The sequence below is a fragment of the Gymnoscopelus microlampas genome, assembly GCF_963454915.1.
Source record: "Gymnoscopelus microlampas genome assembly, chromosome: 5".
Classification (NCBI taxonomy): domain Eukaryota; kingdom Metazoa; phylum Chordata; class Actinopteri; order Myctophiformes; family Myctophidae; genus Gymnoscopelus; species Gymnoscopelus microlampas.
This window is the reverse complement of record NC_139942.1, coordinates 17,083,554-17,108,737: the sequence shown is the minus strand read 5'-3', so window position 1 is coordinate 17,108,737 and position 25,184 is coordinate 17,083,554. Positions and strand designations below refer to the sequence as shown.

At 42.7% G+C, this 25,184-nt stretch overlaps 1 protein-coding gene across 1 annotated transcript; it reads left to right on the top strand.

The window, feature by feature from the left end:
* Nucleotides 1-477: 477 nt before the first annotated feature.
* On the top strand, nucleotides 478-20,766 carry LOC311044962 (neuropilin-1a-like; the record flags this gene model as incomplete). Its single annotated transcript, XM_084056771.1, has 11 exons — nucleotides 478-623; nucleotides 2,621-2,802; nucleotides 4,929-5,156; nucleotides 5,851-6,021; nucleotides 7,140-7,306; nucleotides 9,257-9,412; nucleotides 10,342-10,486; nucleotides 11,514-11,689; nucleotides 12,118-12,273; nucleotides 13,945-14,089; nucleotides 20,687-20,766. The coding sequence occupies exons 1-11, from the start codon at nucleotides 493-495 to the stop codon at nucleotides 20,764-20,766; spliced, it is 1,737 nt and encodes a 578-aa protein (XP_083912897.1). The 5' UTR covers nucleotides 478-492.
* Nucleotides 20,767-25,184: the final 4,418 nt, after the last annotated feature.

Here is a 25,184-nt window from a genome sequence, read left to right as displayed (position 1 = left end):
TGAGGGGGTTCCAGGTGGTCCCCAGCTAAATGATGGAAAGTTGGTAACCAAATGGGCCCTTATGGATCTTTCGACTCTTGAGAGCGTAAAATGAAACCAAATGGACCCTTACCTACGGGTCCATTTGGTTTCATTTTACGCTTTCAAGAGTTAAATTATTGTTAAAAATCTTCATTAGGTACTTAATTTACAAGACGCCTACACAATTAGAGAATGTAGGAGAATTGTTATTTTGATATCTCCATCAATACAGCATGGAATTGTGGACAAAATCCAACAACAACAACAACAAAACATTCTAAGTCTTGGGTCTGAGAGAGAGGCTAAATCTCATCAAACGGTGGTTCCGTGGCTCAAATAAATGCAGAATAAATAATGGACCTTTGATATGAAAAGGATTGAAAACCCACTGTTTAATAATATAATGTGCTGTCTGTCTGTATAGCAGATACATGCGGAGACCACATAGAGATCAACAGTACGGACTACCTGATGTCTCCCGGCTACCCGGGCGCCTACCCTCCCTCCCAGCAGTGTGTGTGGGTGATCACCGCCCCGGAGCCCGGCCAGAAGATCATCATCAACTTCAACCCGCACTTTGATCTGGAGGACCGCGAATGCAAGTGAGTGAGCTGAGCTGAGCGTGCATGTTGTTGGTTCCCCGTGCGTGTGTGTGTGTGCTTGTTGCATTTTCAGGTCAAGGACCCCAAAATTAATATGAATTTTTCCACAGACCCCCCCCCCCCATCTGAAAATATTTAGTGCCAGGGAGACCCATACCAGATTTGTGTTTTTTTGTCAGGTCTACAAGCTCAAAATAGCCGTAGCCAATAGTCGCTTCTTTTGGGCTTGTTTTCATAGACCTGGTTGCTTATTTCTCTCGCAGAATCTGGCCACTGGCATGCACCTGTCGCCTCTCTCGACTAGCTCTGCTCTGCCTATGAGTTTGTTTCCCTCTTTCCTAAACAATCTCTCTCTCTCTCTCTCTCTCTCTCTCTCTCTCTCTCTCTCTCTCTCTCTCTCTCTCTCTCTACCTCCCTACCTCTCTACCTCTCTCTCTCGCTTCCCCTCTTCCTCTCTCTATAGCTCCATTTCTCTGGTGCTCTCTCTCTAGCCCTGTCTTTCTACCTCTCTAGCTATGCCTCTGTTTCTCTCTCTGTTTCTCATCTCCCAGTCCCCTCGCTCTGTCGCTTTTCTCCACAGCACCCTCCCCTACATCTCTCTCTCTTCCCCATGCTCCCCCTGTCGCACGTACGTCCCCCTTTTCTCCCTCTCTTTCTCCCTCTCTTCCAATTCTCAATCTCTCTCTCGTCTCCTCAATCCTACCCGGATACAGTGTGAAACTCTGACACCTATTGGTCATGGAGTTACATCAGTTTATGTTGTATGTTGAAGTCCAGGTCAGATATGAAATAAGGCCATGAGGACATTGGCAATTACTGTGAAGGAAATGGAATTTGATGTGTTTTGGGAATTTAGATGATGAGGTGTGGATTGTTGGTTGGACATATTGGATGGATGTATTGTGGTTGGGGGAATTGGCTGATTATTGTATCGTTACAGTACATGTGCTGGCTAAGCTTTTAGATGAATTTGTGCAACAAATATGCTCACTGTGATGTGTGTACACTTACAAACAGGCACTGTTGTTTGTAAACTGTGTTCACTGTGCATCTGTCAGCTATTAAAAAGTGACTGCATATAATCATGTTTTTGGGTCATATCATGATCATATATACCTATTATGCAAGGAGTCGCAAGACAACACAAAATACAATTACACAAAATGCACATGCCATGCTCAACAAGTATATGGCTGCATATGGACATTGTCATACATAAGCCTACAGACGATGTAACAAGCATCCATTTTTTACACAAACACGTGTACACACACACGCACACGCACACACACATACCGACACACACACACACGCACACACACACACACACACACACACACACACACACACACACACACACCGACACACACACACACACACACACACACACACACACACACACACACACACACACACACACACACACACACACACACACACAAAGTAGATGCTGAGGAGCAGCAGCAGGGTGTGGACAGGTCGTGGGGCCTACAGGTGAAGGCTGAAATAATGCAGTAGAGGTCTCTTGTTCTCTCTGGCTTCCTCTGTCTGTCTTTTTCGCTTGCACGTTTCTTTCCACTCTTCCACTTGGCTCTCTTTATTGCCATTACTGCCCCTGCCTCTTTTCTTCTTTTTCTTTCTCTCTCTCTCTCTCTCTCTCTCTCTCTCTCTCTCTCTCTCTCTCTCTCTCTCTCTCTCTCTCTCCTTTTCTCACCTTTGTCAGTAAGACAATAAAAGCTCCAAATCAGGCCGGAAAACAGTTTAGACAGATGTCGGCTGATCAAGGCAGTGGTGTTTTGTATGGGGCATGTAGGTGTTATTCAGGATTGGGTTGAGGTTTCATCACACCAGGGTGACATCAGTAAGCAGACAAATAAAATAAAATATTATCCTACGTTCGCTCAAGCATCATCACTTGTCTATCAAACACCTATGTTTACACTGTACGTCACACCATGACTTCTCTCCATCTCCTCCTCCACCCTCTCCTCCTCCAGATACGACTATGTGAAGGTGTACAACGGAGGCGATGAGCGCTCCCCCATGCTGGGCAAGTTCTGTGGGAAGATCGCCCCATCGCCCATTATATCCATCGGCAACCAGCTGCTCATCAAGTTCGTGTCCGACTACGAGACTCACGGAGCGGGCTTCTCCGTTCGCTACGAGGTCTTCAAGGCAGGTCAGAGTTTATTTCTTCCTTTATTTTTGTTATATTATGTTTTGTCTCAAAACATTTGGGACCCAGGTACTGCTCTACCAGTTCTACGGGTCTATTGACTCACATGTCGAGTAAAATAAAAATACATCTAAGATTATCTATAGGAACCATTTAGTGGTACCATTCATGGATAGCAACATTTATAGTGGGTTTTGGGGACTGAAAGTGGTATAGAAACCAGGCTTATGCCAACGGCTGTAGATCAACATTTTCAGAGGGAATCCCTGATCTCAGAGGACATTTCCATTTCACATCCTTCTTTTTTAACCACTTAAACCCTATACTTTGTTGGCCAGGGTCCTCCAGGGGTCTTGTCGCCCTCATTTTCTCCCTCTACACCAAATCTCTTTGCGGAAAATAGCCGATCTAGAAGCTCACAATGTGTCACAAATTGTCACAATTCATGTGTTGCAACGCAATTCGCTATTTTCTCCAAATGTTTGCCGATTATGATTATAATTATATTTATATTTATGCCCAGAATAAGGTACACTAGGGTTCATGTGGTTAATGCTGTGAAGTTTTTGCCTGCGAGATGTTGTTTTCTGCTGTCCAATCTCAGTGAGGGGAGTGGGGAGACAGAAGAGAAGGCTCAATTTTAGACTAGCAGGGATATGGGGCTTTTATCCACTACACCATTACTGGGCAAAGACTATTCTCTTTAAAGGGACACTATCACAATTTTAACCATTACCTCTATATATGTGTTGTTCTATAGTAGTCATTAAATTGAGCAGTCTTCTGTGTGTCTCTGAAACCAGCCTGGTCGAAAACGAACCCGCCCTTGTGAAGATTTATGCTCAGAGGAGCACACTTTTCTAGTTGAGAGTTAAGACGTTGTGCTTTGTTCTCTGGATCTTGGATCTTTTTTTATCTCTTCTATAGAAAATATTCCCTCAAAAAAGGCTTCTGCCATTTTCAGTATCAGAAGGAAAAGCCATTCAAGGGCACGTCATGACGATAAGAAATTAAACTGATTGAATTTGCAATGCTGCCTCTTTCATGTGCTCCGTCAGCTTAAAATCAGACAATGGAAGCCTTTAAAAAAATATATTTTGATGGAATCTCTGCTTTATTGGGCGGCACAAAGACAGGAGAGCGAGACAGCATAGAGAGTGGTAAAGTGCAACACAGGACACGTGTCTCAAATTGAATTGAAGGGACGCCAATGGCTCTCGGGGTCCACTTGAACGGATGCCAATACGGACGGGATATAAAACTGATAGCAAAGGTAGACACACCACCTGAAAGGATCCTGTTTGTATGGGTCTCCAGAGAGCAATAACTGACAGACTCATTCAGTACAGAAACAACCCTCACCTGGCTCTCCCATGTGTATAGTACATGTGTAGGAATTACATAGACAGGGCTTTAATGAACAAAAGGAACGGTTTTATTCCAAGAGGACAAATGCGGCGTATCCATAATCCATATTCACGAAAATGACCCCTGCTACAGAAATAGCCCTGGAAGGACAGTAAAGTGTCTGTTTGAGTATCTCTTGCAGAGTTGTTGTTTTTGTTGCCATTAGTAGTGTTTCAGACAGCAAGTTACGATCAAAATGACAAGTTTCATTTCATGTAATGACAGATGTCGGGCAATAGTCAAACGCACAAAATGAAAACAGATTATTTTTAGGGGACATTAGATATTTTTGGTCGCATTTTACAAACATGTCAAATGACTCCAAAACACAACAAAATGATGTAAAAGTGTGTGATCCATCATAAGCCGTGACCAACTCTCAGTTTGTGCCTCGACGTGTGGACAAACAGACACAGGAACTGACTCACCAAATCACAGACTGACGAGAGGTTTATACCAGCGGTGTGGTCGCAGCTAAAAATGGTATCCTTCTTCTCTCATCAATTATAATAGCAATAACCTTATTTGTATAGCTTTAACAATTAAATCAAGTCATACAATCAGATTATTATTTTTAAAATGAAAGATCCAATAAAAATACAGTGCAATAAGACACAGACATTCACAGTTAAGCCTGTCAATAAACACTAAACTATTTGTATTATGTGTTATCCAGAACTCCAACATCTCGCTCTCTCTCTCTCTCTCTCAACAACCAACAGGTCCAGAATGTAGCCGGAACTTCACAGCCTCCAGGGGGGTAATCCAGACGCCGGGCTTCCCCGAGAAGTACCGCAACAACCTGAACTGCACCTTCATGATCTTCGCCCCCAAAATGTTTGAGATCGTGGTGGAGTTCGACAGCTTCGACATGGAGCCCGACACCACGCCGCCGCCAGGGGCTCTGTGCCGCTATGACTGGCTGGAGATCTGGGACGGCTTCCCAGCAGGTGAGGACACGGGAGGGATTCTGGGGTAATGCCTTAAAATATATTTCTGTCTGAGTCAAAGCTTGGGAGTCAGGGTTTCAGTTTAAGTATTTATCCGTTTAGAATGGGAATTCTAATAGCTGTGTGAGGATGGTACTGGGACCTCCTACTGTAAGTATTGCTGTATTACTGCTACTACACTACTTCCATTTTACATGCTTGAGTTAGCCATGCACCTTAAGCCCTATGAACTTTGTTGTACCACAAATAGAAATAAATAGTTGATCTGCAAGCTCACAGACTTTACTGCCTTTCCAGCATACAGTATGGGTGCAAGCTACTGAAATCATATAGGCTTACAGCACCCGAAATAGGCACAGGGGGTTGAAAGAGGCTAAAACAGGCGCCGCTTTCCAGTCATCCATTAGCCACAAAAAGGAAAACACCTGAGGGGGCAAAACTAAATTCGGGAAACAAAATGGAACAATCAGCATGTTTGCTTGCTTATGGGCCAGGAAATTGACCTTTTGTTTCTCTCCATTCCTCTCCACACTCCCTTTTCTGTCACTCTCTCCTTACATTATCTCTTTCCACTCCATCCCTATATATTTCCCCCATTTCCTCCCTTTCCTCCGCTGTCTCGTCCCTCTCTCCCCTCCTCCTCGTGCACCCCCAATCTCCATCCTTCCGTGTCTTGCATTTTTCCCTCCTCCAGTGGGTCCTCACATCGGTAGGTACTGTGGACAGACATCACCGGGCCGCGTTGTCTCCTACACGGGCATCCTGTCCATGACCATCACCACGGACAATGCCATCGCCAAGGAGGGCTTCTCCGCCAACTACACCGTCCGTGAAAGGAGCCTGCCCGTGGGACACTCCGACGAGGGTGAGTCCCCCCAGTATGACCATGGATGTAGATACATAGATACATTCAGATCAGAATAGGGTAGAATAGAATTTTGTCCACATGTGCCTTTACTGTGAATCGCAATGAACACAATACAATGGGGGCACGATGGCGCAGTCGGTAGCGCTGTCGCCTAGAAGGTCCTGGGTTCAATTCCCGCAGTGGACGCTGTGGGCGCTGGGGGCGTGTTCTCTCCTCCGCGTCATCAGTGCCCATACCCTACGTTGATAGAGATGCCGTGCTGCAGATTCTTTGTGGTGTGGCATAGTGACTGTGTTGTGTTGTCCTCTAAACTCAGTGTGAGGCATTGTGGCTGACACACTGTCTCCATATACTGCACACACACACACACACACACACACACACACACACACACACACACACACACACACACACACACACACACACACACACACACACACACACACACACACACACACACACGCAAACCACTTCCCTAATAAGAAAAACAGTTAGGCTAGTAACTGTAGGTCAAGGTGAAATAGGCAGAAAAATATATGGTGAACTTTGATCTCCACGGAGGCTTAACTGCGGTGGAGTGGATAGAGCAATGTCTCTGAGGAGAAGTCCACCGTAAAAGGATGACACGCAGAACTGCAGAAAGAGGAGATTTATGAACTTTGGGCCGTTGATGACAGGAAAAAGGAGCAGTTAAGATTTTCAAACAAGGTGTGGGGGGTGAGATGAACTCGATTCGGCTCAGTTGGCGGGCGTTAATATGAACTCATTCCCCCAGATAATTACTCTACAACCTTGTTATCCTTGCTCCTGTTAAGCTTAGTTTTGTTTAAGAGAAAAGCAGTTGTTGTTTCTGAATCATCCTCACTGTAGGGGCGGAAGGTCGTCGGTTCGACCTGTCGGCTCGGCCAGTGTACATGTTGTCCCTGAGCAAGGCATTTACCTAACCCCTGGTAGCTCCTAATTAAACAAACTTTGGTATCCACCAGTCACTCGAAACCATGCAACAATTTCATTCCTGTTGTTTTTCGACATTCTTCTGATTAAGATTACTACTACATTAAGCAGTGAAATGGCTGTCATTTCTGTAGCTGATAAAGGTTTGTGTTTGTGGACAGACTTTGCCTGTATGGAGCCATTGGGGATGGAGTCAGGAGAGATCAGCTCGAAACAGATCAAAGCGTCGTCCCAGTACAACTCCATGTGGTCTCCAGAGCGCTCTCGCCTCAACTACCACGAACGTGGCTGGACCCCCTCAGATGACACCATCAGAGAGTGGATACAGGTAAAAACGCATCATATTAAAACCATAATATTAACCTTATATTTCCATGCGGTGCTGAGAAGCTAGACAATAAAATCCTCAGTACTGTTTTAGCTCAGAGTGTACAAATGTACTTTTAAATTGATTTACATCGACACTATGGATTTTACTGTGTACATTCCGGTATTGCTCTGCAAATAAATATTTTCTCATTTCATATTAACCACCAGGTGAAATAATTTGCCAATGGATCCCTTATAACTCGATATAAAAACAGATGTTTACTCGTCCTCCCAATTGGAGTTAGAATGTAGCGATGACATCACCGCTCACTTCCTGGTTTGATTATGCATGCACTTTGGGAAGCAGTTCACCGCAAAATCAAACCATCATGCATTATTGAAAGCTCAAACTGCTGTTTGCTAGATTTTTCAAAAGTTTAATTATGATGCCTGACAGAAGTTAATTGCTGAAAAGGGGCTTGTGTAATGTTTTATTCCTAGTTGCCAGGAATTCCGTCACAGTGTTTAGGTTTTCATTGTCTTGTTTGTGATGATACAATACGGTAAACACACTTCTTAAAAGGGGAAGCTCACGCCGATTGGTAATTGACAGTGTGTCTCTTGTGTCTCTTGTAAATAGGAATAATAACTTATGAGGAAGTGACCGAGTTTGCTCCCGGTCACCAAAAAGAACGTTCATTTTGAATGAATTACTACAAATGCCTTCTAAATCAGTAGTTCTCACACGTTTTACAAATGTTAAAAAATAGCAGATGTACAAGCTCGCAGCGCGGCACGAAGTGACACGCTGTGAGCTTGTATATCTGCTATTTTTAACACAACGGGTGCCAGAATTTTATTAAAACAGATTACATTCGGTGCCAGAAATATCACCGTTGCGCTGCGCTGCGCTGCGCTGCGCTGCGCTGCGCTGTTTAAAGCTCTAGACTCCACGACGAGCAAATCCATGTAAACAATGCATGCGTATCAAGGAGATAGAACGGAAGTGGATGGGGAGCCATGTTTTTTGGCACGGTGATCCATCTGTCCCTTCCTTCTCAGAATCACCGTGGGTGATTCCAGAGCTGCGCTAGCCCCTCCTGTGTGGAAAGAAAACGAAAAAAACAAAAAGATTCAATAACACAGTTTTTGGCACTGTTTGGCACCTATGCGCTACTCTTCGAAAACATGTTTTTTTACCGTGTTTGGCACCCGATGTGTTAATAGCCAATGCAAATATCTAAAATGACACATGCTTTCCCGGTTTTAATAGCTGTCATTGCAATAAGCCGCATCTGAAGGGGGAAGCACTGAATCTGACATTTGTCAGCCGGTTTCCAAGCCAGTAGGAGTATTTCAGAAGACTCCTTTATTTTGTTCCTGTATAACTCACAGTGATATAGTGACAGAAAGACTGTCTGGTAAATGGGATAATGTATCTTTCCAATGTACCGATATGTTTCTTCCATATAGTTTCAGATAAATCCATGCCGTGCTTCATAGACCTCCATTCAGGAACAGTCACGCATGTTCAAATAAATGTTCACCCTTCCTGAAAAGCACCTAAAAGAATATGAATGGTGGACTGTGAGGTGATTTGACCGCTTGCACGGAGTACATGTCAGCACGAGGCTAGGCTACAGGGGCCTTTCAGTGCATCTATCATTCCGATGTGTTTCTTCCAGCTGGAATTACTATTAAGATTGGGATCCTTAGTTCCGTTTTGCTTTAACTGAAACTACCAGGAAATGCACAAAATGTATTTCTCATAATGTAGATTGGGCTTGTATATCTATTAGTCAAAGTACACACTACACAACATCTATAACTATTTAGATTTTCCAAGTCAATCCAGGGATTCCAACCAGTGACCTTTATAGCGCCCGCCTCTCTAACCTCCCGGCCACTGCTACTTAGAACCCGTGTGACCTCTTTCCTCTGACATTCCTGGTACTTCCTGTGTTTCTAGGTGGACCTGGGTTTCCTGCGGTTCATGTCGGCCATCGGAACGCAGGGGGCCATCTCCACGGAGACCAAGAAGCACTACTTTGTCCGCTCCTACAAAGTGGACGTCAGCTCCAACGGAGAGGACTGGATCACCATCAAGGAAGGTTCCAAGCAGAAGGTAATAATATGTCACCTCCTCGCTATCTGTTCATGTGTTCTGAAATAAGCAAGCTGTGTCAAGCTATGCAAGCTACGTCAAAAACACAAAAACACACTCGACTAGAAAGGTACGCTTGGTGGAGTGCGTATCGCCATATTTGAGCAAGTCTATGACGTATAACTCCATATTTAGGCAAGGTTTTAGGCCGATCTGACCGCCTGTCTACTTCCATTATAAAAATGTTGCAGGTTAATATAATCTCCTCGCTTGCCCTCATCTCTGGCGAAGATTATAATCAAACAGTGGGTAGACGAAAGAGCAAATTGTCACGGTCCGCTCCTCGGGCCATGGACTGTGACTTTATTATTTAGCCTTTGTCTGCCCTTATTATAAGGTCTTGGACTTATTAGGCCTTTGTCCTGTTGTTCTGTATTTAGTCTTGTGTTTTTGTTACTCTGTTATTGTTGCCTTTTGCCCTGTTGTTCTGTACCTTTATATTGTAGTATTGTTTCCTGTTCTGCTTAGTTACTGTTACCTGTTTTGTCTCACCTCCCTGTTCATTACTCGTCCTCTTATTAGTCCCCCAGCCTATCCCAGTGTTGATTGTCTGTTGAGTTCACCTGTGTCTTATTATTCCCTGTCTATTTAAGTCCTGTGTTTATACTGCATCCTTGCTTGTTCATTGTCTTATGTTGCGTAGTAAGTTCAGTTCCTTGTTTGTATTCCGACCTTTTGAGTTATTAAACCCTTTGAATTGACCTGTTCAGCCTCTGTCTCTCCTGCACTTGGGTCCTACAATCTGCCCTGACTCAGACCGTGACACAAATACGATTCCTTGGCCAAATGTTGGACGTAACGCGCTATCAGGTGGCCATGTTGCATTGCTGCTTCTTTATCTCATGGAACTGAAATGACAGGAGTCGTTCTAACCATTCTGTTTTCCGCAGATCTTCAATGGGAACCACAACCCAACGGACGAGGCTCGGGCCGTCCTGCCCAAGCAGACTCTGGCCCGCTACATTCGTATCAGACCCATGTCCTGGGAGCAAGGCATCTGCATGCGCTTTGAGATCTACGGCTGCAGGACCTCAGGTAGTGCAGACACATGCAATCGCAATGTAGCACACGCTGGTTCTCAAAGTGGTTTAAACACTTTCCTATTACATTTTTTGCCTGTTTAGAAATAGCTGATCTACAAGATTACAACGTGTCGCAATGTGACATATTGTGAGCTTTTCTCATATTAATTAGTCAAATATTAATTTGTGGGTCCTTGACATGAAAATGTTTGAGAACGAAAGTGTTGATGCATAAGTAGTTGTAAAAGCTGATTACAGCGTAGTTCACACTGTGTAGGAATTCACCTCTCTCTTAAACATCACATGTAGTTCTGGAGCTCTGTTTGTTAAACCGTGCATTGCTTTGAAAAAGAAATGCAAATCCCACGCCAGAGAGACAATTGTTTCCCTCTGGATTTATTAGATTTAGCCCCGTCTTTTGGATATTAGATTCAGCAATAAACGTGTGATAAACAGCGCCATTACTTGTGCTTGTTTTTGAGGAATCTGAACAAAAAGGCTCCTAAAACATCCATTCATCCTGCCATTCGCTACGTCTCCGCGCGTCAAATGAGGTTATGTTTATTTATGGGGTGCTTGAAAGAAAACGTCTGTCACTGCGTGCTTGGACCCAACCAATCCAATTAATGTGCGTGTGTGCGTATGTGTGTGTGCGTGTGTGTGTGCGTGTGTGCGCACGTGTGTGTGTGTGTGTGTGTGTGTGTGTGTGTGTGTGTGTGTGTTTGTGTGTGTGTACGTTGTTGTCATTTAGTGTAATTTATTGTCGTTTAGTATTCACCCTAATCTCTCGAATTTCTCCAAAACGGTTTGCAGAGGCAAAACAAGTACAGATTTTATTTTGTCTTGCTGAAGGGAACATCAACAGGACACATGTGGCTGTTGCAGGGATTGAACTTGTGACCCTTTCAGTTACAGGACACCGTTGCTAATGTATTTTCCACCCTGCCCCCCCCCTTCATCTTACCTTTCCTTCTCTCTCTCTCATATCTACTGTCCTGTCTCTCTCCCTTCCTCCTCCCATCTCTCTCTCTCTCCAACAGACTATCCATGTTCGGGGATGCTGGGTATGGTGTCAGGTCAGGTCTCAGATGCCCAGATCAATGCCTCATCCCACGCAGACCGAGGCTGGGTGGCTAAAAATGCTCGTCTGCTGACCGGGCGGTCGGGATGGACCCAGCAACAAACCAAACAACCCTTCAGGAACGAGTGGCTTCAGGTACGCTCATGGTTTCCGACTGGGAATAAGAGATAGACGTTTTAGTTTTTTTGTTTGTTGCATTTTGTTGAGAACAAAATGATAAATACATAACTGTCAGGAAGCAGCTTTCATTCACAATGGTTCAGTGTCCATTCCAGGTTGTTTGCGGTGCTGTTGCAATGTACAGCCAAGACTCGTTTCATCTGCTTTGACTATCTGGTGGACTGGGATGCTTTGTTGGAGTTTTCCCCAATAAAACAATCTGTTCCCTGTATACTTTTCTCTTTGTTTGCTCAATTGACCCCTTTTTCTGTTCACTGAGAATATTTATATTCCAAGTGGATGGGTGGGTGAGTGAGTGAGTGGTCAGTTAATCAATTAATCAATCAATCAATCAATCAATCAACTAACCAACTAACCAACCTCTCTCCTGCTCTCCCCTGTAGGTGGACCTGGGGTTGGACAAGCTGGTGAGCGGCGTGGTGATCCAGGGAGGGAAGCGCCGTGACAGGAATGTCTTCATGAGGAGGTTCAAGGTTGGCCACAGTCTGGACGGAGACAAGTGGACCATGGTGAAGGAGGACAACACCACCGAGCCTAAGGTGGGCTGCAGTTATTGTTTTGAAGGTTATCTTTAAACGATCAGTTGACAGGAACGACGGTTTAGAGACATGTGACTCACAACATCCACATGGTTTTACATCCAGTTTACATCCACATGGTTTTACAATATGGTCCTTTACCAACAAAGGAATACATGGGCCGTCCACAGCCAGACTGATAACTAAGTGGATAACTATAATGATAATGATGCGAGCATCCACACTGATGAAAGATCTGTAAACATGTTGAATGTGAGTGATTTTATGAACGAGATGCCCTTAACCGGCTGTCAGTGTTACTGTTCATCAAATCTCTCTTAAAGTGATCCCAATGATATTGTTAGTGTTGTTGTCATTAAAGTTGTGGTGTGGACTCTGCCACCCACTTGAGTTAGAACAATCTTTAAAACAACAAACTGCTCAAAAAAAGTTTGGAAACTTAACTTTGGTCAATTATATCTCCCCTTTAATAATACCAATTGGTATTGTGTTTTATATGATTTGTGTTGTTGATTAGTCACCTTTACAACGAGGTACAGCTTGTAAGGATCAGGCATTCGTGGAATGAGCAACACAGCTAAACGTATGGGTAGCGCCTCCAAATAATTTGCCAAAATCACCCAATATGCTTCTGTTGGTAATCGCTCTTGTTTTGAGCAATCTGCCAGCACACACCTGCTGAGACGTGTGTGCCAGTAGTCAGGTGAGTGACTGGTGAGTGTCTGGTGTCTGGTCGCCGGGCTCACAGTGTGTCCATAACCAGTTTCATCTGGGCTACTGCTTCTATCTGTGAACTATGAAAGGCTGCGCCCTGGTTTGGATTTCCGGACCTTCATCTGGGTTTCCTCTGTTTCATTTTGTTTTGCTCTCTTATCAAATGGACTTCTGTATCACTGGAAACAGATCTTGACATTTGTATTAATTTGTTGCACATTCTTGTTTTATTCTACTCTGGTCGCAGATGGTCTGGGTTTTGTTTGAGTGTCAAAAGATGATATTATGAAAATGTGTTTGAAATGCATGGTTGTCACCTTTTCTGTGACTGTGACTTCTTTTTGAATGTCCACATGTGGCAAAATCCCACCATGCATTATACACTTAACCCCGAGCATCATTTGTACATTCTATTGAGCTCTGATTGGACTTAAAGCTGTATTTTGTGAGTCCTGTGATGGTGTAAGCAAGGGTTTAGGGTTGAACCCCTTTGTATCTGCACCCACCCGTCAAGATCAGTGGCAAGTTCAATGTGTTAATTCAACCTTGAAAGTACAAAAACGGACCGATCTGAACACTTTCGAAGTTAAATTGACACACTGGACTTTGCTGTGTGCTATAGCCTTGTGCTTGAATCCCACCAGAGCATTCTCCCCTGTGTTTCAAAAACATTTTCTTCCGCTCTGAGAAGAAATAAAAAGAAACGACTGCAGTTATTAAATAGAGGCTGTGTCTTGTAGCTTTTTACTGAGCCTCTTCTTCTTCATTCTTCTTCATCTAGAACCAGTTCAAACACCAGTTATTCCATTGTGAGACACCATGTAATACAATTAGCTCTCCGGTGGAAGTCTCTAATAGGCTAATTAGGAGTCTGATAGACTCATAGAAAAATAGAATAAGTCAGAGACAACACAGTTAAACCCTGACCTGTCTCCCTCTGTCTCTTGTCTTTCTCAGATCTTCATAGGGAACCAGAATCACGACACTCCAGAGTTGAGGTCCCTGGGCTCGCTGCTAACTCGTTTCGTCAGGATCTACCCAGAGAGGGCCACCAACGAGGGTCTGGGTCTGAGGCTGGAGCTGCTGGGGTGTGAAGTGGAGGGTGAGTGGCCCATGTCACCTCTCGCTGTAACGTTTCACCTACTTTAGATTATCTTGATGAACCACCCAAGCGTCCTTATTCTGGGGGGCTAACGTTCAGCAAAATTAGTCCATAACGTGTCGCAACGAGACAGTCATTAGCCTGGACGTAAGGCCAAAGTCCCTGAAAATGTGTAGCCTGGTTCCAGACAAATCTGCCATTGCAAAAAAAAATTGCCCTTGGCAGATTAGGTCCCTCCGAAGTTGTGAGGGACCAATAAGGGCCCAGTATGCAAATATGGGGCGGGTTTATCACCAGAGGCATTTTTTGAATTTGCCCCTCGGAACTGTTAAGGAAGCTCAAAGAATGTCACTCACTGCCAACAATGGTGCTACCAGCTTATATGCGTGTATATGACTTGAGTCCCTAACCAGGATTACCTGGGGGGAAAAAGAAGCTTAAATCCAGAGAAAACACTCAGTCACAGTAACAATGGACTAATCTAGAAACAATTCAGAACCTAGGCTGATAAACTAAAATAAACCTATTTTGGACAAGCCCCCAGTAATATTGAGGGCTTGACATATTGGGGCCCTTTTGACATATTATGTAATAGGGCAAGTGTGTGTGTGTGTGTGTGTGTGTGTGTGTGTGTGTGTGTGTGTGTGTGTGTGTGTGTGTGTGTGTGTGTGTGTGTGTGTGTGTGTGTGTGTGTGTGTGTCTGTGTGTGTGTGTGTGTGTGTGTGTGTGTGTGTGTGTGTGTGTGCGCGTGCGTGCGTGCGCGCGCGGTATGGATATCTGGTTGACCTGTAAGGAGAGTGATAAAGATCAGCTAAAACACAGCACTTTAGAGGACAGGAGAGGAGAGGGAGGGGAGCTATGGGGGGAGGGGGAGGAGGGGAGAGAATGGCAAGAAGAGAGGAGAGAATGTGTGGCACATGCTCCAACTTCTCTTATCTGTTCCAGATCAATATTGTGTGCACACACAGTGTGCCAAAGTTCAGTATAAAACAGATCTTAAAGCATTTTAACGTCTACTCTGACTTCTGTGGTCACACCAGACAGTTTTTAAGCTGCTTGTTTTAGTATTTAGATATTTGATATTCATTTTATCAGACACGCCCGCTTCCTATATAGCCCGTTGTAACCTCAAACTCCATTTAAACCATTAGATTCATTGAAAATACACATCCTTGGTTTTGGTGACTAATATTGTCCTTATTGTAAGGAGGGCGTGTTTTTTCCAATTATTTTTTCCCCTCTTAATTCTTTTTCTTTCTTTTTTTTTCAAAACATAAAGTATAGAAAAAAGTAATTGAAGTGAATCACACATTATAAAGACAATATCAGTCACCAGAACCAGGGACGTGTTTTATTATGAATCTAAAATGGTGAAAATGGAGTTTCAATGGGTTATATAGGAAGGGGGTGTGTCTGAAAATGAATATCAAATGTCTAAATACTGAAACAAGCAACTTAAAAAACAGAAAAGCCAGAGCAGACGTTAACCCTAGAACATTAACGTTGAATATTATCACACACTAATGTCAGGTATATTTTACCCAATATAATATATTCCATAAAAAATACTTCTCATCAAAATATATTAAAGTATAACAATACCTGGCAAATTGAGGTACTCTACATGACTGACAACTGTGGGAGAGCCCACCCGATTTATTTTACTCTCTATCACTGTTGTCGGGTGAAAATCACCCAATCATCCAAAAATCCCCAATCACCCCAAAACCAGGGATGGGGGCAGGTAAACAAGCCTACTGTACCTTCAATGATGTCACTGAGCAGCCTGAAGGTACCCAAGGACCCACCCACCTCAGACATCAGCAACACAATGAAAATCACCCAACGTTAGTGTTCCAGGGTTAAAGTGACCCAAACATGTTTGAAAGCGAAATATCGCTTTAAGTGTTTTCATGAATAGCCAAGTAAAATAATGTTAGGCTAAGTGTTTTAGAGGTCATTGGTGGTGCACGTACTACATTTTCCAGATCCCGACAAGTTAATCATTGTCCAGCTGTCCACAGAGCTCACAGACATACAATGAATGAAGTAAACACTGCAGGGTTTACTGGAAGCTTGGCTGGCAATGGCTTATGTGTTAAAAACATGTTTATATATAGCTGTGATGTCCCTGGTTCACTTCTGGACCTGGGTTGCTCCCCCACTGGCCTCTAGGATCATACAAAATACACACAAGAGAACGTAAATGAATATGCTTCTATGGGGAGGTACCTACTGTATATTCTGCAACCCTTTGCATGAGTACACATGATGTGTATTCAATACAAGCGCAATATTTTATATATTTACGCATACAGGTGAAATGCTGTGTACACTTTCAACATGTCAAATAATTCATATTTATTTATATATTACATTTATATATTGCCTACATCAGCCTTGTACACTGTATACAGCATACTGTACTGTATATATTCTATCTTTCGGCATATCTTTATATTTGGAGAAAATATTAGCAAATGATTTGCTAATGTTTCTTAATAGTTTTAAGATTCAAGAATTATTTGTCACTTGTCATTTGTTAACTCTGAGTGTGACAAATTATATTTAAAAAAACAGTTGCCAACGTGCAACAACAACGGCACCTCCCCGCGACCCCACTTTGGGTCGCGACCAATTGTTTGAGAACCGCTGGTATATGGCATATAACAATACAACAAACCTTTATGTCCAAAACTGTTACTTTTAAGAGAAAAGGGAAAAAAAAAACAATATTCCAATGAATCCCAATTTAGTTAGTTACTCTTGTTAATACTATAGGTTAATTGGTTAATATTTATTTAAAAAACCCATAGACATAAACACTTTCAACCTGGCACAAGTAGCATTAATAGCTCTAATAAATAAATGAAACCAATTTACTTTTCAAAGAAATACGAATACAAGTTCACTTTGACAATGATTAACTTGTACTGATCAGAAGCAGGCCCAAATATTGACGGTCACTTCTGTGAAGCACCTTGTACTCTGCTGTTGGACTGAGATAGCGACTAACACAATGTACTTTAGATGTCTTAATTTTGTTCTGCTGGGTTTCTTTCTAATTTAGAGGTCATTGGTTAAGTAAATCATTGTCCAGTTGTCCAGTTGTCCACAGAGCTCACAGACATGCAATGAAGTAAACACTGCAGGGTTTACTGGAAGCTTGGCTGGCAATTTTGTTAGTTGACTAAATAACACAATGAATAAAAACATTACAATTATTATTCTGTTTCAGGGCAAAGGGAGAAAAGAGGCTGTCCTGCACCCGGACTGGAGGGTGGGTTTTTAGCGGTGCCAACCGCTCTAAGCTTGACTTTGTCCGTATGTCCGTCCGTATCAGCACGGGATGATGAGCACGGGATTTTAAACAGCTATAACTCCAGTTTGCTGCATGCCACCAAGTCCAAATATGGTATGTGGACTTAGACCACCAATAGGGACGAGCATGAATTGCTGAAGTTATCACAGCGGGGTCCAGGGACCCCCCGCGTATGTTCTGTCCGTCCGCCCGTTTAGGGCACGGGATTTAAAACAGCTATAACTCCAGTTTGAAGCCTGCCACCAAGTCCACATTTGGTATGTGGACTTACACCACCAATAGGGACGAGCATGAATTGATGAAGTTATCAAAGCGGGGTCCAGGGACCCCCCCGCGTATGTTCTGTCCGTCCGCCCGTTTAGGGCACGGAATTTAAAACAGCTATAACTCCAGTTTGAAGCCTGCCACCAAGTCCACATTTGGTATGTGGACTTACACCACCAATAGGGACGAGCATGAATTGATGAAGTTATCAAAGCGGGGTCCAGGGACCCCCCCGCGTATGTTCTGTCCGTCCGCCCGTTTAGGGCACGGAATTTAAAACAGCTATAACTCCAGTTTGAAGCCTGCCACCAAGTCCACATTTGGTATGTGGACTTACACCACCAATAGGGACGAGCATGAATTGATGAAGTTATCAAAGAGGGGTCCAGGGACCCCCAGCGCCCGTATGAGCACGGGATGAGCACGGGATTTAAAACAGCTATAACTCCAGTTTGCAGCATGCCACCAAGTCCACATTTGGTATGTGGACCTAGACCACCAATAGGCACGAGCATGAATTGATGAAGTTATCAAAGAGGGGTCAAGGGACCCCCAGCGCCCGTATGAGCACGGGATGAGCACGGGATTTTAAACAGCTTTAACTCCAGTTTGCAGCATGCCACCAAGTCCACATTTGGTATGTGGACTTAGACCACCAATAGGGACCAGCATGCATTGCTGAAGCCCCGCCCCCTCTGTCTTCCCATTGGCTGGCCTTCAAACAGCCATAACTCAAGTTCGCAGCATGCTACGGAGTACAAATTTTGTACATGGACTAAAACCACCAATAGGGACGAACTGTAATTACTTAAGCCCCGCCCCCTCTGTCTGCCCATTGGCTGGGCTTTAAACAGCCATCATTCCAGTTTGCAGCATGCTACCAAGTAAAAATTTGGTAAGTGGACTCAGACCACCAATAGGGACGAACTGAAATGAGTTAAGCCCCGCCCCAAAGGCACCGCTTCCTTCACACAGGGTGTGATTTTTTCTCCAGAGAAAGAGAACTATACTCATGGAGCAACAATCAATTACAGGTGTGACCAGGGACGTAAACCAAACACAGAGGGGTGGTGGGCAACAAGCACATGTCAAAATGGCAACTGGACACAGACACCACAATGTATAGGTAAGTGTTCCATAATGATATGCTGTCACGCAAAACATAATTACCGGTAAAGTGTGTGTGTGTGTGTGTGTGTGTGTGTGTGTGTGTGTGTGTGTGTGTGTGTGTGTGTGTGTGTGTGTGTGTGTGTGTGTGTGTGTGTGTGTGTGTGTGTGTGTGTGTGTGTGTGACGCTCAGCAAGGTAAACTTGCAGAGAGAGACAGTGTAGTGCCACAGTAAACTAGGATCACCAGTAAACCAAGAATCTAGCTTAAGTTTAAACAATACTATCAAACTAGTAATCAATACACTGAAACTAGGATACCAGATAAACAATGAACTTAGCACCTGTCTAAATAACGCTATATCTAAATAACATTTTAACCGTGTGGTGAAATAACAAGCCAAAGTAACAAAAACATGAGAACAAATGACCAGAGTAGGTCTGCATGGTCGTCAAAACCGGGTCACGTGCTACGGGCTAAGGTGGAGTCTTGAGTCTTCAGATTACGGCAGAAAATTGGGAGTGAATCTGCAGTTCTAACTGCAAGGGGGATGAGAATATACTTTAATACAGTACAATACAACTTGAACTATCCAGCTGAACCAAGACAACCCCCCACTTCTCAGTGTAACATCTCCCATGTTACACTGAATTTACACCAGCGGTGGTATTCTGCTGGTATTCTGCTTCACCATCCTGAGACAGTAGCGAAATTCCATGCATTGTCTATGCATGGTGAAGAGCGACCACTGCCTTCGACGCTGTAGCAGGAGGTGGAGCCAGCAAAAACTGTTGCGGCAAATTGAGAAAAGTTCAACTTTTCTGTTGCCACTATGCAGCACACCAGCAACCAATCAGAAGCATGCCGTTGTCTGAAAAGGGCGTGCACTAGGCATACATACCAAGTTGATGCATGTGAGACATTTTATACACACCCATTTAGCAGAAAAACGCTTTGAGGAAAAACGCTGCTGGTGGTGGGAATTAGGCATTACTCCTGCAGGGTCACTACAATGCAGTATACATATGATCTTTGTCAAAATGAATGCTATGTAATTAAATTAAAAATATATATTACATGGTAGCAGTGAGTATATTCACAGTGGCTATTTTTCACTTAAATACATCATAATAGTGGGGGAAACCCACCCTGTGGCTGCTGTGTGAAAATGGTGAATGAAATGTAAAGTTGCAAATGCTTTCTCTTCAGATGAAAACGATTGCCTTGGCCCAGAGATCCCTAATGCAGAATACACACCTCCTCACAGGTCATTTAAGGATGGTGAAACCATTAGGATTAATTGTGATGAAGGGTATGACATCAGTGATGACATTGCCACTGCTACATGTGGACAAGGAAACTGGACATCACTTCCTATCTGTTACAGTAAGCCTGTGAGATGTTTGAACAGGAATTTGTTAATCAAAGTGTTAGTTTAATGTTGTTTTTAAAATTCAAATCCCTGTGATGTGTTTCTAACTTTCCAATTCAAATGACTGCATGTCCATCTTTTTTGTTCTCCTCTCATGTAATTAATATATCTGTTACAGGGGGCGTATTTGCATGTACACAGCCTACTGAAATACCCCATGCAGTAATTTTGCATGAATACCAGACAACATTTCCTGACGAGAAGAACGTATCATATGAATGTAGAAAAGGATATTCTGTTGCACAAGGCAAAAGCAAATCCATTATGTGCGCTCTTGGTTCATGGGACTGGGATTTGGCTGCACCATGCAACAGTAAGTGCACATTTTCTGAACATGAATTAATAATTCTTTAAAATGGTTTATGATTAGAAACAAAACCAAACACGGCTAGGTGAAACCTAAATGGCAGGCTGGTAGATAAATAGAAATAGTGTTAACTGTTTAATAGTGCTCGTTCGTTCGTTCGTGTAGGGCTACACAGGCAATTGGGACATCAGCCAAGAAGTGGTATCATCATCCAGTTCAATGAGGCCGCTGACTCCATGTGGTGATTTGAAGATTGGGCATTCATCGATAATATGTTCAACAGTCTGTGGTTTTCCGCATTCACAGAGATCAGTGACAGACACTCCAATCATATGCAGGTAGATTTGGGTCTTTGCTACTCCAGACCGTAGCAAAGACCCAAATCTACCTGCATATGATTGGAGTGTCTGTCACTGATAGACACTCTGCTTAGTGCTTAGAAAAGTCGTCAAAAACAGCTTTATGTTGAATGGTTCTTGTGAAAAATATACAGGTGATTAATGGCCAATGCTGTAACTTCATCAGTTTTGTCATTCAGTCAGTGAGTCAGTCTTGTCCAAGTCTATCTATTGGGCTGGCTGTTCTGGTCCAGCCAACAAGGTAACCCAGAGATGGCATAGTTGAGCCGTGGCACCCTCTGGTGGACAAATGTGCAGACAAAATGACAAACAGACAGACAGTCGTTATAGTGTAATAGTTTCACACTCTTTGCCTCACGGTAGCACAATTAATAATCAATTGTTCAAAATAGTTCCAAAATCATTGACTCCACATTATAGACCCTGAAAGGATAGAAAGTAATCTTCTCTTTAATTTAAAAAATCACACCCAGTGTGAAGTGGGCGGTGTGTGGTCATCACAACATGACTCACTTTAAAAAAAGGATAAATGACTTTTTTTAAAGTCCATATACTGCTATTCATAGGGCTGCACATGTGTCATATGTTTCGCTAGCCAATCACAGTCCTGAATTTGCAAAGTCAGCCAATCACATTACAGTTAGTGGTGTTGACACTAGCTGTAATGTGATTGGCTGATATGAAAAAAGTATCGATTTGCATTAACAATGGAAGGGTTAAGTATCATTCATAGTCGGACGTAAGGATACGTAACTAGCGCCGGCGCTCCTTGCGTTGTCGTTTTTTACTCCCCCTCCGTCACTTGCGGCTCCCGTTTTTCCGTCCGTTCAGTCGACATTCACCGTCAGGCCGACGCACGTTCGCTACGTTTTGCCTGTTGTACCACTGGGCTACAATGCTAGTTTCATAGCATTGTAACCTGTTGCCAGACTTTGTGAGAGAAATAAGTAACCAGGTCTATGAAAACAAGCCCAAAAGAATTGACTTGGCCACATATGAACGGTGGTGGAAAAAGTACTCAAATGTTTTACTTAAGTAAAAGTATCACTACTCCAATGCAGAAGTACTCTGTTACAAGTAAAAGTTTGGAATTAAAAATGTACTTGAGTAAAAGTACAAAAGTATTGGTATCAGAGAATGTACTTAAAGTATCAAAAGTAAAAGTACAAAAATGTTTGAAAATAGCAGATCTACAAGCTACGAGCTTGTAGATCGGCTATTTTCAAATAGCATATGTATAAAATAGGGCTAAAGTGGTTAATGTATGTTTCATAATATCATCATTTATATCTGAAAAGTAACTAGTAACTAAAGTTTTCAAATAATTGGAGTAAAAGTACAATATTTGCCTCTGAGATGTAGTGGAGTAAAAGTAAAAGTATTGGAAATTGGAAATACTCAAGTAAAGTACAATTACCTCAACATTTACTTAAGTACAGTACTTAAGTAAATGTACTTAGTTACTTTACACCACTGCATATGAAAATAGCAGATCTACAATATATTAGAGAATCACTGGTTTAAATAATAATTGGCCCAAATAAGCAACTACACTTTAGAAACAAGCCCAAATAAATCCGCAACCACCAATAAAAAAATTGCTTGTTTGTTTACAAGCAACTATACAGAAAAATAAGCCCAAAGTCGCTTATAATAAGCAGACATGGCAACATTGGGTACGTGCAATCTCTCTCTCCTGAGCGACCATGCATGTCTCCGTAAAGAACGGACGGAATCCCTCACCGCCTGACGCACGTTAAAGACCCATCTAGGGACTTTGAACGGGCCTTTAGGGGGTACACAAATTTTTGGGTCGGTGTCCAAAACTCACTTATAGGGGGCGGCTACACCGCCCCAAAAATGGATCTAGAGAAAAATACCATGTTTACAGTAAATGCATAGTAAAACCTTGAGTGTTAATGTAACTATGAAAGCATATTGCTATGCTTTATATTGATCATCTGAAACATCAGGGCTATGACATCATTGCCCTGCACTTTTCATTTCTTCCACTGCATTGCAACTTTATTGTGGTATTTTATCTTTCGTTTAATTTTAATAAACATACAGCTGCTTTACTTCTGCTGCTATGTCAATATTTTATTTCTTCATACAGCTGCTTCTACTTTAATACTTCATACAAGTGTTGTTGCTATACTTCAATGTGCTGATGCTTCTTGCAGGAGATAATGCGCCTGGTGACTTAACCCCAACTGGGACTGGACATGCACTTGTAACAAGTAATAAGTTTACGTCTCCTTTTACAGCTTAGTTCCAAGCACCTATCTCCTCTGCTCTCCAGTCCCATGTGTGAAAAATGAAAATGCATTTAAAGAGTTTGTAAACAGGGAATACCCCGTTTAGGGCACGTAGAAAGACCTCCGTTTCTTATTTAGGGTGGCCTGTGGCCAACTCGATAAATGAATGTTCGGACAGGGTACAGGGTACAGAGCAGAGAAGATACAGTCGCTTGGAAGCACTGTTATGGACATCAACGTCATTTTCGTTGGCTGGGAGCCAAACAGCCGTGGAATACAATGGAATCTATGAGAGCCAGGTGGGCCAGCTTAGAACAAACACTATTTCTGAACGACTGCGACATTTGTGAAATATTCGGCCCAGGAAAATAAAAGAAGACATATCACACGTTGTTTTCTGCTGTGCTTCTCGATGTGTACTTTTATATAAGTTTATTGAGCGATCTATAAAGAGCAAAAAGTCCGTTTCTGAACGTGCCAAAGTATCGCAAGACTGTCCATCATTGACCGCCTGACAACCAAATCTCGCGATACCGCCGAGCCAGAAACGATACATGCCGCTGTTTAGATGCCTCAATGAACTTATACAGTGTGCACATCGAAAAACTATTGATTGGAAAACAATCTGTGACATGTCTTCTTTTATATTCCTGAACCGATTTACGGACGTTCAGAAATAGTGTTTGTTCACAAGCTGGTCCAGCCGGCTGCCATTGACTCCAATGTATTTCACAGAACTTCCGGTTCCAGTTTTGGCTCCAATGGCGTCTACCCAGGCCGTAGGCCAACTGTACCTCCTTCATTATAGCCTTGATTCAGCTCAGGAAGCCATGCTACGGGGGCTTCAAACGGTCAAAAAATGCAAATTACTAATGTTTTTCTTTTCCTTTTTTTTCTTAATCATGTGGTGCCCTCATGAATGTGAAAGTTTATTGTACAGTTTACAATAAACTATTGTAGTTTATTGTATTGCTAGAGTGATCTAAATTCTATTCAAATGTTTTGAACTATTTTAAGGCACAAATTGACGTCTTTGAGGCACTTCGTACTCTGCTGTTGGACTGAATTATTTTTGTTCTTCTGGGTTTCTTTCTTGAGGCATTAAATAGCCTATTAAAATTCAATAAGACCCTTTTAATATCCAAACTTATTGTTTTCTTAATACTTTTCATATTCAGGGCAAAGGGAGAAAAGAGGCTGTCCTGCACCCGAACTGGAGGGTGGGTTTTTTGCACCAGAGAAAGAGAATTATCTTCATGGAACGACAATTAATTACAGGTGTGACCAGGGACGTAAACCAAACACAGAGGGGTGGTGGGCAACAAGCACATGTCAAAATGGCAACTGGACACAGACACCACAATGTATAGGTATGTGCCATAATATGCTGTAATTTAATTATTTATAGATTCATATTATATACCTACTTTAGTATGATCTGTATTTGTTGAAATGAATGCTTTATAATTCAATACAAATTAGGTCACATGGTAGCAGTGACCATATTCACATGGAAGTACATCATAATCAGGGGGTGGGCATAACCCACCCTGTGGCTGCTGCGTATAATGTTACAGTAATGTGGAAAATGTGTTAGATCGAGAAAGGAGTATTCGTTTTTCGAGCGTTCGTTCGTTTGTTTGGCCGGGCCTGACTGATTTTCCACACACGTAAGATAAATATATGGTCAATGAAATGCAAAATTGCAAATGCTTTTTCTTCTCAGATGAAAACGATTGCCTTGGCCCAGAGATCCCCCATGCACAATACACATCTCCTCCATATAAGAATGGGAAAGAAATTAGGATTAAGTGTGATGACGGTTATAAAATCAGTGGTAATTTTACTACTACATGTAGAGATGGAAACTGGGCATCACCTCCAATCTGTGAAAGTAAGCCTGAGATGTTTGAACAGGAAGTTCATTTGCTGTTAAAGTCCCTCTACTCGCAACAAAGCGTTTCTAACTTTACTATAATGAGTAATTTAACTGTTTACAGGGCACATATATGCATGTACACAGCCTGCTGAAATACCCCATGCAGT